This window comes from Capra hircus, chromosome 1 (genome assembly GCF_001704415.2).
Source record: "Capra hircus breed San Clemente chromosome 1, ASM170441v1, whole genome shotgun sequence".
NCBI classification, from domain to species: Eukaryota; Metazoa; Chordata; class Mammalia; order Artiodactyla; family Bovidae; genus Capra; species Capra hircus.
In genome coordinates this window covers 133,764,140-133,781,156 of record NC_030808.1, presented here as the reverse complement: position 1 = coordinate 133,781,156, position 17,017 = coordinate 133,764,140, and the positions used below count along the sequence as shown (strand labels likewise).

The 17,017-nt window shown below is 46.7% G+C and overlaps 1 protein-coding gene across 2 annotated transcripts in view; it reads left to right on the top strand.

The window, feature by feature from the left end:
• Positions 1–17,017, top strand: part of EPHB1 (EPH receptor B1) — a 453,923-nt gene that overhangs the window by 332,883 nt on the left and 104,023 nt on the right. For both annotated transcript variants that reach the window (XM_018050923.1, XM_018050926.1), the window contains one exon: positions 16,018–16,142. In XM_018050923.1, coding sequence (XP_017906412.1) covers positions 16,018–16,142 — 125 coding nt within the window. The remainder of the gene's footprint in view (positions 1–16,017; positions 16,143–17,017) is intronic.

Below are 17,017 nucleotides of genomic sequence, written 5' to 3'. Positions count from 1 at the left end.
GTGGCTGTGCAGTGGGCGGGGAGTCCTGGGCTTGGTCCCTCTCTCTGCTCCTCACGTGACTCACCCAAATCCATTGAATTGCCACGATCCCTCCTTTCTCCCCAGTAAGATGGGAGTAATGACACCTGTTTCCTAGTGCTGTGTGACGAGCAAATGACACGGGATAGAAAATCACTTTGCAAACCGTGTGATGGACTGGGAGATGAGCATCATTTCTGAGAATGTATCCTGAGCCGGACAGCAATTTGCTGGGCCTTTTCCCCCCCAGTTTTTCTCTTTCCAAAGCCCTGAGTCCCTTTGTTTGGGACTGATGTCATCTAGATAAGATAAATGACAGATGTCAATGTGGCCATTCTTCACGAAAGGAGTAGGTACCAGAAAGGCGAGCAGGGAAATCTGTGTCCCAGGGGGCTAATGGAGAGGGTGAGATAGAATGGGATGTGTGTGCCCAAAGCGGGCTCCTTCTGTGGCTCCGAGGAGCCCGACTGTCTCTCCTCCTTGTGTTTGGAGAAGCAGCACTTTTCCCTTGTACTACGCATCAGCAGCATTTCTATCCGACATTTATTTTACACACAGTTCATATATGGCCTGCTGTGCTGACTGCATGTGAAATACTAACATATCCCCTGAGCCTGCAACACAGACACAAGCCGTTACTTAATTTTATTTAAAAAATTCTATACCACTCTGTCAATCACCACAAGCCCCTAGTTTGTCCATTTTAAGGCATTTTTGAAGTTCCCAAACAATTAAAGACACTCAGAGATGCTACTTTTCCCATACATGAATTACCCAGCCTACCAATTCCTCTGAACATATCACCTAATTTGCATTATTCCTTGGTTAAATATAGTATTTGCATGCATAAAGAATAATCTTTGAATATGAAAAGGAATTTTATGATATTGCAATATATTGAGCTCTTTGGAGGAAAGATATTATGTAAATCTCAAAATTAAATATTAAAACAATATTACACTGCTGCCTGTGAAAATTTAGAGTGTTACGATCCATATGGTGAATCTAGTCTGTTTTTAAGGGCTGGTCTCATTGGAAATTAGCAGGTGAAATTTGCTCCAGAGCAGAGAGAAGATTGAGTTGGAACTTCAAAAAGATGGGAATGACTTTAAGGAAAACTTTCATTGAGGTTAATAAGGAAAAGTTTTTTAAAAACCTAGAGTCAATGAAAATTTCACTGTTCTCAATTCAATTTCATAGTTCATTTCATTGCTTTCTTATCATAAAAAGGTTGTTTTTATTGTTTCTGAAGCCCTGGTATTGAGAAGGAACTTCCAAGCAGCCTCAGAGAGGTCCTGCCATTAGCAATTAGGCTTTCTTGTCTTTTGAGCTGAGCAGGTCAGCATGTAGCATTGCCCTTGACCAAAGTCATGGGCTTCCCACTGCTGGCAGCCTTAGGTTCTGCACTAGATGGTGATCTCTGCAGAGAACCAGACTTCCCACCCTACCCCAGCTTCATGAGAGAAGGACCACACAGCACTAGGCATAATGTCTTGATAAATATTTGCCACGCTTCTTTAGTCCCTGCATACGACATATGTTTGGTTGATGTGTAGTGATCGTAATATGTCCTGGTGATCCACAGGTGGGCAAGTGATCCTTCCAGGTCAGCAGGGAGCCAGGTGTCTTCCTCCCCTATAGATCCTAGAGGGAAAATGTAAGAGACTGATCGTAGGGTATTACCAGGAGCCCCAGTGCTCTCAAAGGAACATAGTGAGATTCAACCACGTTCAGAGGGGGATTTGTTTGTTTGTTTAAGCATGTTACCTTTGGAAGTGTACTCACCACAGTCTTTGTGATTGCCTTCCACTTGCCGACTGCTTGTCTTCTGCTTCTAGGGGCTCTCATTCACTGACTCGACAAATATTTATTGAGGTCTTCTGTGTGTCATTCATGGTTCCAGGCACGAAGACCACAGGAGCAAACACCACAGACAAGAGTCTGTGTCTTGGGGAGCTCATGTTCTGGGCCCCAGCATTCCTTGAAACTGGGCTCAGTGGCCCAGAAGGGCACCAAGGGGGAATCTCAGCTGGACTCTGGGTTCCACAGCCTGCTGAAGTGCCAGCTCACACTTGGTGAAAGTTAGGATGTGATCCCATGCTGCTGCTCCAGAGCTTTCAATCTGGGGAGGTTGTTGCCACACAGTGTGTGCACTCAGTTGCTCAGTCATGTCCGACTCTGCAGCCCCAGGGACTGTATCCTGCCAGGCTCCTCTGTCCATGGTATTCTCCAGGCAAGAATACTGGGGGTAGGGTGCCATTTCCTTCTTCAGGGGCTCTTCCTGACCCAGGAATCAAATCCGCATGTCTTGCATCTCCAGCACTGGTAGGTAGATTCTTTACCGCTAGCGCCATCTGGGAAGCCCACACAGAGACAATACTGGGTGGGATATTATATTATTCATTATCCGACCAGTTGGAACTTCTTGTGGACAGATTTCACGTGCTGGGACACTTGGTGGTTGGGCATAGGTATGCTCCCCGTTCCAGCCCTAAGCAATGCCTAGGGATGCTGCTAACAGCTTGCGAACAGCTGCGTTGCTCTGAGGGTGACTGGAGGGCCCCATGGGCCCCGGGGACCTATTTGCTCATTTTACTAGCTCTTGGGCCAAGCGCTCTAGGTACAGAGTTTGTTAGGTGAAAAGGAGATGGCTGGCAGTGAACTGTAGTAAGTTCCTCCCCTATTCAAAGTCCAAATGAGATTGTTTTCACCCTCTTTACAGAGGCAGCCTCCAGTTGGAGCAGGAGATAGTTTCTGTCTGCTTTGTAGCCCAGGCAAATGAGCCTGTTCCTTGCTCCTCTGGCAAATGTCAGTTCCATGAACAAACTGTCATCTCCAGGAGAGTTGGGTCTTATATCCATCTGTGTGGCTATGATTCCCCCGTGTCTAGCTAGGTGCCTGAAATAATAGCTTTTGAGAAATGTTCATTGAATGAATTAATAAATTATCAAATGAATGTATGAATGGATGCCTCCGTCATTATTAAATTCATCTCAGACATCAGCAAATGGTATAGCTTGTTCTCTCTGTGGTCTTTCCTCCCTCTGGCATCTCTGGGTGGGCACTGTAATTAGAGCTGAGACCACGCATTCTCTCAGATGTTGCTGAGACCTGGACTTCCTGGGTGCAATGTTCTGCCAAAGCACAGCCATGTGTGGGAGACACTCAGCCACGCTGAGGTTGGACTGCCCCCTCCCCTACGGTCAGGGCCCCAGCTGCTCCAGCAGGCACCAGCGGGGATGTCAGGGTGGTATTCCAGGGCTGCTGTCTGTCCACCTGCACGCCAGCTCTGCGCCTATCATTTTCACAGCACTATCCATGTTAAACAGGCAGAAGCACCAGGGGTTTTTGAATGCAGCAATTAACAAAACAGTAATCAAGCTAAGTGTTTAATTTCAGAAAATTAACATCTTCTCTGAGCGGATATGAAAGATGGGGAAAAAAGACACATTAAGTATTCTGGGTAAATAAAGGCAATGCTGGACCCCAGATTTTTTCTTGTGCAAGGGGCACTTTCTGCCAGCATCCCAGGCCTGGGGCTCAGTTTCCTCAGAGAGCTGAGCTGCAGGGCAACATCAGCTGTAGTATTGAGCCCTGGAGATTTAAATATGTGCTTGTGTTTCTTCCTTTCTGTCTTTTTTTCTGGACACAACAAATGCTTTCTGTATCCAGAAAAGCTCAGGGGAACAAGCACCCATTCATGACCCTGTGAGCCCCACAGAAAATCCCCATGCATGCGTTATCATCTGAGCTGTACTAGTTGTAAGGAAAATGCATGAGTTCTTAGATGTGCACAAGTTGTTTGTGCACGTGGACTGTATTTCTCCTGATGGACCAGGGCTCCTAAGGGAAAAGACCAGGTTTCATGGCTCCAGTAATCCCTGTACTTCTAAGCAGTGTCCCGTGTCCCAGGAAGTCCTCTTGGGCCTGACATAATGTTCACAGTTTGGTGGCGTTTCCTGACCCAGTGGGCTGCCATTTGTTCACAGGAACGGGTTTGTATTTCGGGAGGGAAGCTTGTGAGGAGCTGGGTATTGGGGGTGCTGGGTGGAGACAGGGCCTTCTGGTGTCTGACAGCTCATCTGATGCCCTAAAAGGAGGAGAAGACAAGGAAGGCAAGGAAGGAGGCCTTGAAGGGTCGCTGGGCAGTGCCCATGGAATCCTGCCTGCAGGGGTCCTCTTGGCCCTGAGGCCAGAAGACTTTGACCTCCAGGCCCAAGGAGGAGAGTCGCAGCGGCTGCAGGCATGGCTCCCCTCTCTGGTGTCAGTGCGGTGATGACAGGTGGTGGCAGTTCGTGCCCTGCTGCAGGTGTGTGGGTGAGAATCAGGGAGTAAGAGGGCACACGGGGCATCATCTGCTGTCCCCTTTGGTGCCTCCTGTGATCAAGCATTCAGCAACTCAGGGCCACCATCGCTCTGGTCCCACAGGACAAAGGCTGACAGGTCTGTGGGAGGTGGAGTTGAGCGGCCTGCCCCAGCCACCCTACAAGCCACCCTGGGGCCCCTGCCTAGGATGGATATCACCTGACAAGGACCCCCGCATCACTCACACTTCCCTTCACAGCCTCCTGCTGCCATGGGGCACAGCATTCAGGGTCACTTCCTTTTACCAGCGTAATTCTGGTTGCCCTAGGAGAGAGAAATTGCCAGGAGGGGTGACCCAGCAGGCAGAGCAGCCCCAGGACACACTCACTAGGATGTCTTACCCTCCTAGCATAGGGATCTACGCATGTTCACCTCTGTGGAACCCCTGATCTCTGCAACCATGAATTATGTGACCCTCCCCATGCTGTGCATCCTCCAGGGGTTCTGAAGATGCTAGGCGCTTGAGTATATGGGGAGGGGAGAGAGAGGCTGTCTCAGGGGCAGGAACCATGCTGTTTCAGACTCTGCTCTAGCTCGCTAGGGACAAGGAAGTCAGCTTTCTCTCTTTCCCTCAGTGCTATAATCCATAAATTGTAAGAATTGACAGAAAACTGAATAACCCCGGATGTCCTTTTAAAATGTAACATTCTGATTTCTAGACAAACAGTTTTCAAAGTTGAGCTTGCACCAGAATCCCCTGAAGGGCTTGTTAAAACACAGGTTGCTGGGCTCCTCCTGCAGGGTTCTGATTCAGTAGGTCTGGGGTGGGGCTCAAGATGCCGCATTTCTTCCCAGTGCTCAGGTGATGCTGATCTGGGAATACATTTGAGAACTAGCACGTAGATGATTCCAGGAGAGAACTAGAGAATTATCTGGTAATTTCAGATAATCACCTCAGAGGTAATTATCAGAAACAAAGGCCTCTGCTGTAAACCCACACCCCTAGAATAGGCCCCAGGCCCCAGCCCCCACTGTCACATGCTCCCTTGGCTTAGAACCAAACCCTCAGTGGGTGGACTTGAAGGAGGTGCCTCCCTGTGGGTGTGGGGCTGACTCAGACACCCAGGCTGCAAGCCGTCACCTTCTCCCCCACTCACACTTGGTTGAGCCCGTGATGAGACTCAGGTAATACTCTACAACAGCATAGAAGTGATGCCACCCACTCAGAGCAGTCCTCTATCCCCAGGGGACTCAAGGTACAGAGGGAGATTGGAACGGATTGTCTGGGTCATCTCAAGGCAGAGCCCAGAGTGAAAGCAAAGACGCCAATGTCCACATTAGGGAAAAACAATTAGAAAAATAATGAATTCTGCTTTTGTATTCATACCCAGTCTCCAAACTAATTGCTTATTTGTTTAATCTAGTTTGACCAGAAATGTTACTGCACCAAAAATATTTAATGAGTCAGGCTTCCTAATGTAAAATTCAAGCATATTTGTGCAATGAAATGAGTTTTCATCAACAGAAGAGGAACCTGTTATCTAAGCATTACCTTCTCAGCAAAACTCTCTCCTAGAATAGGGATGTCAGAAGAAACACGATTCCTCTACACACAGTTCATCACTTGCACAATTCTTCTGTGTGCAAATTATTATTCTTTGTCATCGGTGCTATTGGGTCTGATGGCTTTAGCTGACATTTATAGATTTGGGGTTTTTTCTAAGGGTGTGTTTCATATAAAGAAAAAGATAACCCACCACCCCCAACTCCTCAGGTCCAACCTCATCACTAATGCCTTTTAGGAACTCACAAAAGTTAATCTGAGGTCTCAAGGGGACTGATGGAAGCTGCCCAGCGGTTTTAGTTCCCTCCACAAACCCTTTAGAGTCTGGGCGGAGGAGACAGAAAATGGGCTGGCCTCAAGGTTCTGGGACCCCTGTTTTTGAATCTCCCAGAGCAGCACTGCGTGGGTCTGTTTCACACTTTATGCTTCAGGGAATCTTTTCTTGAGAGAAAGAATTCCACAGTTTAAAAAGAAAAGAAGTTAGGAAACCGTGCATATTAGGGTAACATTTCAGCTGAAACATTCCAGTGAGATGGGAATGGCCCCAGCCTCCCCAGTTCCTGCCTCTGTGATCTAGAAGCACTCCTGTCCCCATTCCCCTGGGGCCGCTATACTCAGCCCCACTCCATATTCCTTCCCAGGTACAGGCTGCAGAATCACAATTCTGCCTCCCCACCCCACATCTTTCTCCTCTATATTGTCCAAGTTTGGCCTTTAAACCTGTGATTTTGACCCCTTTTACTTCTAGTGCCTCTGGAGAAGAGCCCCTGATCATTCCAGTAAAGGCAAACTTTTACTGAGCATCCATTACATGCTAACACAGTGGGAGGAGGGTAAAAACAAGACCTCTGCCCTAAAGAATTTACTCCAGTGATGGAGAGCAGAGCTGATCACCTGGAGAGTTAGGTCCCAGTGCACTGTGTCCCAAGGTGGTAGTTACAGCCCAATGAGCATTATTAAAAATAAGGACTTTGAGTTGGGAGGAAGGAAGGGACACTGGTGGGTGTGATCTGACACTCTAAGCCAGGGCAGTGAGTGGCGTGATCTGGGCCTTGGTGGGGTTATGAAGAGAGGTGGGCAGAGGGGTTGGTTCTGCAGGCAGAGATCCCCAAAGCTGAGTGCTGCTGGGATCCGTAAGTAGAGTGGTGAGATGAGAGCGGCTGGTTCCTTGGATGGAAGAGTGGGAGGCAGCCTGGACTGGCCAGACGCTGTCACATTGTGAAATGTTAGAGATCTCTTTCCAGTGGGGATCCAATGAATGTTTTGGAGCATCAAGGAAGTAGGTAAAATGAGCTTTGGGATGGTTAATCCGGCTGTACTATAATATGAAGAGGCCCAGAGGGAGACAAGGATCAGGGACAGGATGTTACGTGTCCGTCAATGTGGGTGACCAGACCAGAAGAAATGTGGGCACAGAGCCAAGGGACCGTCCATGACTCCTGGGCCTGACTCGCACCACCGGATGGTTGGGTCCATCCCCTCCCCACAGTCACGAGCTCTCCTTGTCCTCAAGGACAGGCACCCCATCGTTTATTTCCTAGATTACTTCCCAGCAAAACTGCAGGCCATCCCGAGATGTTACAGGAAACCATCTTTCTTCCGGAGCATTTGTCATACCAACCTCCGGGGAACCCTGCTGTTAGCCTTCCTGGTCTCTAAGCCCATTCTTATTCATCGCTCCACTCTGACTGGGTTGACATGTTTATTTATCCCCTCAAAGATATTTATCACACAAATACCCAAGGCCTGTCACGGAGTTGTGCTTTTCACATTTACCTTGAGGACCTATGCCCAGGGATTGATTTGCATCTGTGAACAGTGGTGGACCCAGAAGGAGACTTTGGGCTGGTTGCCAAGTCCCCTGTGTTGGCAGACTGGATCAAGTTGGAAGAAGCAACGGACCACACAGGGCACATCCTTGGAACATTTGAAAACCTCATAACATCAGGGTTAATATTCCTGTTTTATAGTTGAAGGATTAAAGGTCCGAAGAAGTTAAGTAACCTTAACCCATGACCACACAGTAAGCAGATGGCAAAGCCAGAATAGGAGCCCCCCTCTCTCTGTAGCATCTCTAGGGCCCCGAGCATGGCCTGTCTGCATTTTTGCTAACTGCTACTGGTCTGGGCTGGGACTTGGCCTCCTTACCATTCCTCACCACCCTCTTTATCTTCCTCACAGCTGGGGTCTATGGTGTATTGCAGGTGATTAGTCTAGGGATGATTTAGCTGGGAAATGCTACTCTAGAAAGAGTAAGAGGGGTTAGTATTATCGTGTGACCCAGCAGTTCCACTCCTTGGCGTGTATCCAAGAGAAATGCAAATATAGGTCCACACAGAAATTTACACATGACTGTTCTTAGCAACATTATTCACAATAGTCAGAATGTGGAAACAACCCAAATGTTCATCAAATGATGGATATTTTTCCCAGAAACAGCAATGCCCATGATGGTAGAAGTGGTGATAAACCACCTCAGGTGGACACTGTTCAGGCGGGGGCAGCTGTATCACTCTGAAGGGTCACTCTGAGGACCTCCACCCACCGTGCAAACATTTCTTCATGGAAGGACTGAGGAAAGCTGCACCAGCCAGCCCAGCATGAGTTATTGTGAGGGAGGCAATGGACTCTCCTATCCATGGGCCTCCTTGAGAAGTTCAGATAGGAGAACCCCTAACTGAAGAGGCCATGTGTCTTCCAGGATATTTGCTAAGCTTGTTACCTGAGGCCAAGCAGAGGGGACTCAGCAGTGATGCTCTAGGGCCTCACAGCAAGGCTTCCCCTGGCGTGTTTTCTACCTGCAGAAGAAACACTGTTTTCCCCTTTAGATGAGATTTGCTGAACTCTGAAAATTCAAGTTCCATATTTTCATAACCTCTTCAAACATCTCACTCCAATTGTTGTTGTTCAGTTGCTAAGTCATGTCTGACTCTTTGAGACCCCATGGACAGCAGCATGCCAGCCTTCCCTGTCCTTCACTGTCCTAGAGTTTGCTCAGACTCATGCCCATTGAGTTGATGATGCCATCCAACCATCTCATCCTCTGTCACCCCCTTCTCCTCCTGCCCTCTATTTTTCCCACCAACAGGGTCCTTTCCAATGAGTTGGCTCTTCACATCTGGTGGCCAAAGTAGTAGAGCTTCAGTTTCAGCATCAGTCCTTCCAATGAACATTGAGGGTTGATATAATAGATCAGCTTAATTTTAAATGCATGCGTGTTTTGCTATTATTTTTCTTCAAAACTACTGATAAATGCTTTGGTTATCTTAAATAAAATATTTTAACATCATTTATTATATCCCCAAATGGATTATGGTGATAACTGTTGAAAGAATTCTTTGGACATAAAAGTCAATGAAGACATTAGGAAGTAATTTTTAATAAGGAAAGATAATGCTTTAGAACTTAGTAATTGTCCTAGGGAAAAAAAAGTATCAATCTATTCTCACATTTGGAATCTGAGATGCTTAATCATTGGGAGAAAACTGCCCCTTATTTTCTCAAATCGAAAATAAGGAGTAAGAGAAAACTTTGAACATGACTAGAGTCTCTAACTCGATTAAAAGGTCAAGCAAGGAATATTTTAAACATAAAATGTTTGGTCCAGGAGAACCCAAGATAGGAAATCAGGCTCCACAGTAAGACTCCATGGTCCAGATTTAGGGTTATTAAATTCCAGACAGAATCACGCCACCCTCCCAAGACCCAGCCAGAATCTCAGAGGGGTGCACGCCCTCCAATCTCTGTTGGAGCTCTTCTTTAGAAATGGAGGGCTGGTAGGTGGTCCGCCTGGCGTCATCCATGATGCCTCCAGCAGTGACCTGTGACCAGTTGGGGCTGACACTTGTCCCATGTCACATGTGAGTTCTTTCATAACTTGCAACTGGGACCATCCCATCCCTGTAATTTATCCACATCTCATTTGTCAGTTCAGGCAGGAACATTCTGTGCACTCTCGCTGCTGAATGTGATAACCAGCTTAGATCTGTCTGCTTCAAAAGCAGTTTGGGAGGAAGGGCTCCCTGAGGTCTTCCTTCACAACAGAGACAAAGGACTCAGCCCACCTGCCTTTGCATTTTCTCCATCCCTGAGCCCCTGGACCGATGATGTTCAAGTCTCTTCCTGCTTCTGACACAGTTAAAGGGCCTTTTATTATTAACTCTAGACATGCATTCAGACACTCCTGGTTCTGATTCTGTTTGGACCCTCACACAGATTTTCCTGAGTGCCTGACGGGACGCTTGTCATTGCTTCCCCACTCTCCTCTTTGGATCCTGGCCTCCTGTTGGGTTGGCCTCTTTATTTCGCCAAGAAGAAGTTCAGGGCAATTTTGAGTATGTTTGGATTTTTTGAGCACTGTCTCTTTAGGCCAAACATATCTTTCTTTTTTTTAATTTCAATTGTATTGAAGTGTAGTTGATCTACAGTGTTGTGTTAATTTATGCTGTATAGCAAAATGACTCAGTATGGCCTCCCTGATAGTTCAGTTGGTAAAGAATCCGCCTGCAATGCAGGAGACCCCGGTTCAATTCCTGGGTCGGGAAGATCCGCTGGAGAAGGGATAGGCTACCCACTCTAGTATTCTTGGGCTTCCCTTGTGGCTCAGCTGGTAAAGAATCTGCCTGCAATGCGGAAGACCTGGGTTTGATTCATGGGTTGGGAAGATCCCCTGGAGAAGAGAAAGCGTATCCACTCCAGTATTCTGGCCTAGAGAATTACATAGACTGTATAGTCCATGGGGTTGCAAAGAGCTGGACACGACTGAGCAACTTTCACTTTCATGCATATATATATATATATATATATTCTTTTTTGTAATGATTTATCACAAAATATTGAATATAATTCCTTGTGTTATACAGTAGGACCTTGTTGTTTCTCCAGCCTATATGTAATCATTCATAGTTACTAATCCCAAACTCCCGGTTTATCCCTGCCCAGCACTCTTCCCCCTTTGCCAACCACCAATCTGGTTTCTGTGTCTGCAAACACATCTTTCTTGATCAGTACCTTCTTTCCAAATAGCGCCTAAATTGATTCTTTGTCCTTTCTTTTTCTAAAGAAAGGTCTATATTTGCTTACTTGCTAAATTTTAATAATTTTCATTTCTTTCTCTCTGTAGAATGTTTAGTTTAGTCAAAAGTGATTTGTGTGCTTGTGAAGAAGAAATTCTTTCAAGGATTCAGTGAAACTATCCCTTCATCTGAGATGCAGGTTTATGAGAAAAGACAGCTGGCCAGGGTGTACTGTTCAAACCATTGTATTTGGGGTTCCAGGGGCTGCTGCTTTGAATTAATTTTCCCTCCTATCTTACATCCGCTTTTACTAAAAGCAATTGGTATTTGAATGAATACCTGAGCACTTTTTAGTTCTGTTTGGTCTGAAGATTTTCTTACATATAAAACATGAGATTTAGAGGTGGCATTTGCACTTGAAGGAAAAAGAAGTCGTCACCGTAAGTGATGACTGATGGCAGAATACCAAATGTGCGCTGCCCCTGATCTTCAGGGAGGTGGAGTAATACTTTCCCATTTTCTCCCCTGTGCAAAATCCCATCTCAATTAAAAGGTAAGACATTTAGAATGACCTATATGAGGATAAACAGCCTGCCATGGGGTCTGTGACCACAGCGTCATCACCATAGATCTGAGAAATGCTGGCCGCGGTGGATTGCCCTCTGGCAGTTTCTCCTGGGTCTGTGTGCTGCTGAGGGGCTACCAGGAGGTCCTTGCCACCTCTGTCACAGAGGTATTCCTGTCCATGTCCGTGGATTTGACTCCTTTGAGTCTGGATCAACCTGCCCTACGAGAGTTTTTTTGCCATTTGACCCCAACCAGGACCTTTAAGCAGGACTGTGACTTTACTTGTCCTTCTGTCCTGAGTGGTTAGAGCAGGGGCCTGGCACCATGGGTGGTAAATATGTTGAGTTTTGAATGATGGCTTTCCAGGGGTTAGAGGCAAAGAAAAGAACCAAGCCCATCAAAATCCTCAGGTCATTGGGATTAATCTTTCCAATTTTTAATACATAATGCTTCAGCTTTTGAGGCAGAAGGATCCTGAAAATCTGTGTGGCCCTGACGTGAGTAACATCATGTCAAAGGAGCCTGTTTCCACAGAGGACTGAAAGGGCAGCCCCTTCAGTGTGATGGGCGGGGGCAGGGGTTGGGATGGTGGGGAAAAGATTCAAGGAGGCCATTCCCACCCATCCTGGTGGACACAGCAGGATCCCAGACCAACTCTACAAACTCCAGAATACAGCCTCACTCTCCTTGAAGCAGCTTTATCCTCTCCTGGGGCTCCGCACGCAGTGAACACAGGTGTCAGAGAAACAAAGTCAACCCCCACTCCCACCCCACCCCACCCCCCACCATTAACAATCCAGCCTGTACCAAATCCATACCTGGTGCCTAGTTTTACTTTAGTAACTCAGCAGCGGCACTGCACACATCCTGTCCTCCTGGGAACACTGCTGCTTGGTCTCTAGGCGATCACTCTCTCTGGTTCTCCTTCCAGAGTCCTGGTCTTTCGTTTCAGGCCCCTTGGCAGCTTTCCTTCATCTCCTGAATCTTAGACTGTATAACCTCTTCTGCTCCTTCTCTTGGTCATTTCTGTCATTTCTGGTGCTTTTGATACGATATACTGATGACTTCAAATTTATATCTTCAGTCTGGACCTCTTCTATGTGCATCTGTCCTCAGCCAACTACTAGTCTGGTACATCCTAGATGTCTCAAAGCAAGCGGGTCCCAAGTAGAGCACCTGGTCTTTCCTTCCAGACTGCCTGTACCATTGTCTTCCCTGATTTCACCTATGCCCCTACCCAAAAACTTCCCAGCTGTTCAAACCAGAAACCTTGGAGTCGTGATGACTCTTTTATTTCTTCCACATCCCACATCCACTGAGATAGTCTAAGTCTATTCAGAATCTGACCATCCCCATTCTCACTGCCTCCACCACTCCGAGCCTGGCTGGACTATTGCAATTGTGTTAGGATAGTTCTTTCAGCTTTCCCACAGCCTCTGCACTCCACTTACAACACAACAGAGGATGATACATGAAACTCACATGTCACTCTCCTGTTCGAACCTTCTCATGAGTCCCTGTCTCTCTCAGTAGAAGCCAAGGTCCTATTTTATAGTGTCTCTGCGGCCCTACCACCTGTGGCCTCGTCTTTGCATCGGTCCCACTGGCTCTTCCTGTTGCCTGGCTGCTCCCAGATCAGAACCTTTGCCCTGACTTTTCCATCTCATGGGCTCTCCTCCCAAGTATCCACCTGCCTCCCTGTCTTCCCTCCGTCATCCTTTGCTCCTACACCTGCTCCTCAGGCAGGGCCTGACTGACCACCTGATTCAGAATTGCAGCCCCTCCCCAGCTGGCCTCCTACATTATAGCATTCTGTATCCCTTCTCCTCTGCTCCATTTTTTTCCCACTGTACTTGAGATTTTTAACATACCTTGTAATTTATATATTTACTATGTCTAGTCTCTGAATCCCTCCACTAGAAAATAAGCTCTGTGAAGACAGAAAATGTTAATTTGTTCACTGTGGACTCTCTAGAACCTAGAATGATTACTGGCACATGACAGATACTCAGTAAATACTTGTTTAAATAGTTAATTAAGTGGATCTGGGCCATGATCCTAAGTTGGGAGGAAGTGAAGATGTATGTGATAGTTGAGTCAGGATCAAAAATTATTCCCACTTACTTGACAAATAGGCCAAATTTGACATCATGAAGGTACATTTAAATCCCTGTAGTCCAAGCAAAAAGCCAACTCTATAGACAAAAGACAAGGAGCATACCATGGGAAAACCTAAAGGTTATATTGACTGCGGTTTCAAAATCCAATCGCAGGTATGTGTTTTTGAAGCAAAAGCTTATGGTCATATGAATAGATGCATAGTACACAGATCATGGTAGATATTAGTTTTACTCTAATCTTTGCTGTTCAAACAGCGGTGAGAGAATTGGATTCACCTCAGGGCCTTATGCCTAAAGAGATTTAGATAACAAGCCTCATTTGGAAGAGAGCCACCTCAGGTGGCAGCATATCATGGGAGAAATTTCCATAGGATCTGGCCATTCTTTTCAGCAGGAAAAACTCAGGGGAGACCTAACTAGTTTCTTTAGCTATTTGACAAGCCATTCTGTGAAAGAGGGAACATTCTATATTACTTCAGTTGGCAGAACTGAGACCAGTGGGAAGTTCCAAGACATATTTCAGATAAGGATAAGGAAGACGTGCGCACTGGTGGGAGATACGCAGGCATGGAGCAGCAACTCCTGGAGTCAGTGAGCCTCCCGTCCCCAGGGATACAGCAGGGCTGGCAGAGAATAATTGATAAGGGGATTCAGAACGGCATCAATTCAGGTCCTCCATTCACAGATGCCACGATGAAACCAGATATACCAAAGACTTACCGGGAAAGTGGGGTGAAGGCCAGAGGAAGCTGGGAGAGCTATCAGACCACAATGAAGATCTGATCCCTCTAAAGGAGAGAGAGGGAAGGAAGAAGAATTGAGTGGGAAGAGCTTTAGACAGACATGAGTTGCAGGGAAGTGTTGGGAAGTCCAATGGGGCGTGTTTGAGCATAAGTCACCCATCGGAAGAGTTAAGAATGGACCTGCCATAGCATCCCCACCACTTCAGTCACTGGGTGGGAGCAGCGTGTGGGAAACTGCTCTGCATGGATGCAGTGATGTATCTCAGAATGCTGCAGCTGGGGCCATTAGTCAGTTATGCTCCCAGGAGTAGGAGCTCTGAGGGGCCCATTTTCACAGACATCACAAGGTCTCTAATGGGAAGTGGGCAAAGTCCCAGATGCACACTGTGATTCTAAGGGCTCATCACAGTACCTCCCACTCTGTGCTCTCTTTATGGCTCCCCCAGACTATGAGCATCTTCCTAATATCTTCCCTGCATCGTCCCGGCATCTCCCTGCATCTCCACCTCGCCCAGGCGCCTCATGCAGAAGGTGTCTGCTGAGAGTCCTAGGATCATGGAGAAATGGAGAATGAGGGAGCCCTATGACCCAGCAGCTGTGCTCTGTAATTTCAGGTCCTAGAGGGGAATCTGTTTACTTAAATCCGGGACAGTAAATGTCACTCAGCCATGGTCCCCAGAGAAAGCCTTGTAAAGTTGAGTTCATGTGAAGAAGCGACCTTCGTCACTGCAGAAGTGCCAGGACTAAACGGAACAGCCCCTAAACAGAGCGCAGACTGCAGCCTCATCCATTACCCGCTTCTTCCCTAGACAGACAGCCCTCATTTATTATTTCCAGACTGTTTTCATTTTACTTACACTGTGTGAAAAATGTTGAAATGGGAAATAAATAATATTCTTTTTAAACAGAGATTTCGGAAGCACTTCACAGATTTTGAAATTATTATTCTGTTTCCAAATGTTTGGTTTGTGTATCATTTCTTCATTTATATTTGTGAGCGCTCAATAGCAAATGTCCTCATTTGGAAAACTCTGACAGAAGTCGAAAAGAACTCTGTTGCTGGCCTCTATTCATATCTTTTGGAGAGATGCCACCTCTCTTCCTTTTGAAACACAGCAAAATCTTCCATGCAGTCTCAGAATGTTTGCTGGAATGCTCTTTTCCACTGCACAGCACTGACCAGCTCGACTCTTTTGCTGATAGGCTTTGCCTCCACATTCTCTTCTCTGGGATGGCTCACCCCATTATTGCAAGGCTGAGGCTCCTTCAACACCATCTGCTCAAAAACAGTCCATCGCTCTTCGTGATCCACTGCCTGCAGCATAGATTTGTCCTGCTGGTCACGCCCTTCGTGCCTGACTCTGGCTTTGTCAGTTCATACTGTTCTCCTATGGTTTTTCCAGCCATCTCTTGTTTTAGTCAGACCTTTCTTCTTGTTCACTCCAGTCCCTGCCCTCAAACATGTCTTCCTGTCCTAAATTGCTACCTTTTCTCTCCTTTGGTGCCCAAACTCCATTCATTCTGCAGAACCTTCAGGAAGTTCTGTAGATCCAGCTGAGCTGATGAGAAAGAAAAGGAGGAGTTCCAACCCAATAGCATTTCTCTGCCTATTTATCTCTGAAAGACAACCTTTCTCATATCATCAAGGGTCTCTTCATCTGCCCTATCTTTTCCTCTTTCTGCAGCCCCTTCCACTGTTCCCATCATGCACCAGGTCAGTGCCACCATGAGGAGCATCACATTGTCATGGCCACAGCCGGAGCAACCCAACGGCATCATCCTGGACTATGAGATCCGGTACTATGAGAAGGTAAGCCAGCCCTGCCTGCAGGCTTGCAAGATCCAGGGCCAGCCACTGTTGTGTGGGTGGTAGCCAGCTGAGGGGATACAGGCTGGAGGGAGTCCTGATGCGGGGAGGAACCTGGTGACAGAGGCCAGAGGCTCCCTGAGAGCACAACCCAGCTCTGCCCCAGCAAAGGTCTCCAGCGCCCAGGCGCTTTTTGCACCACCTCAAGAGAGAGCCTTCCAACACCCCACCCCACTGTCTGGACCACTCACTGGGCTGTCATGGATGGGCAGGACCAATTGCATTCTCCCAGTCACGAACTTGCTACATGTGTTTGCTGGGCTATGAACTCACCAGTGTCCCCTGAACTTTCTGAAGATTTCGTGATTTTGTAAATTAGTGTTTCTCAAAGTTTTTGATCATGTACCTCCAATATAAGATCTTTTATTTATAAATCATATGCATGTATGTACTGACATATGTATGAAGGTTTAAAATATCTAAGTGGAAATGAGGAAACGAGAGCTAGAAATTAATAGAAATGGGAGTTTGTGCATTATCTTCTTTGACTGTTCTCTTGTAGCTGTTGCTGGGGACTACAACAGGGCATGTTCTGCCAAGAAAAGAGAAATGGTGCCCTGTGGTGTTGACCCTTGGCCTATCTGTGGGGGAAGCAGGGCTTTTCCTCCCACCATGGTGAACTGTAACACTCGCAACATCTCAGGAAAATACAGTACTTATTTTTTTTTTCTTTTATTAAATTTTTATTTTTACTTTATTTTACTTTACAATACTGTATTGGTTTTGCCATACATTGACATGAATCCACCATGGGTGTACGTGTGTTCCCAAACATGAACCCCCCTCCCACCTCCCTCCCCATAACATCTCTCTTTATA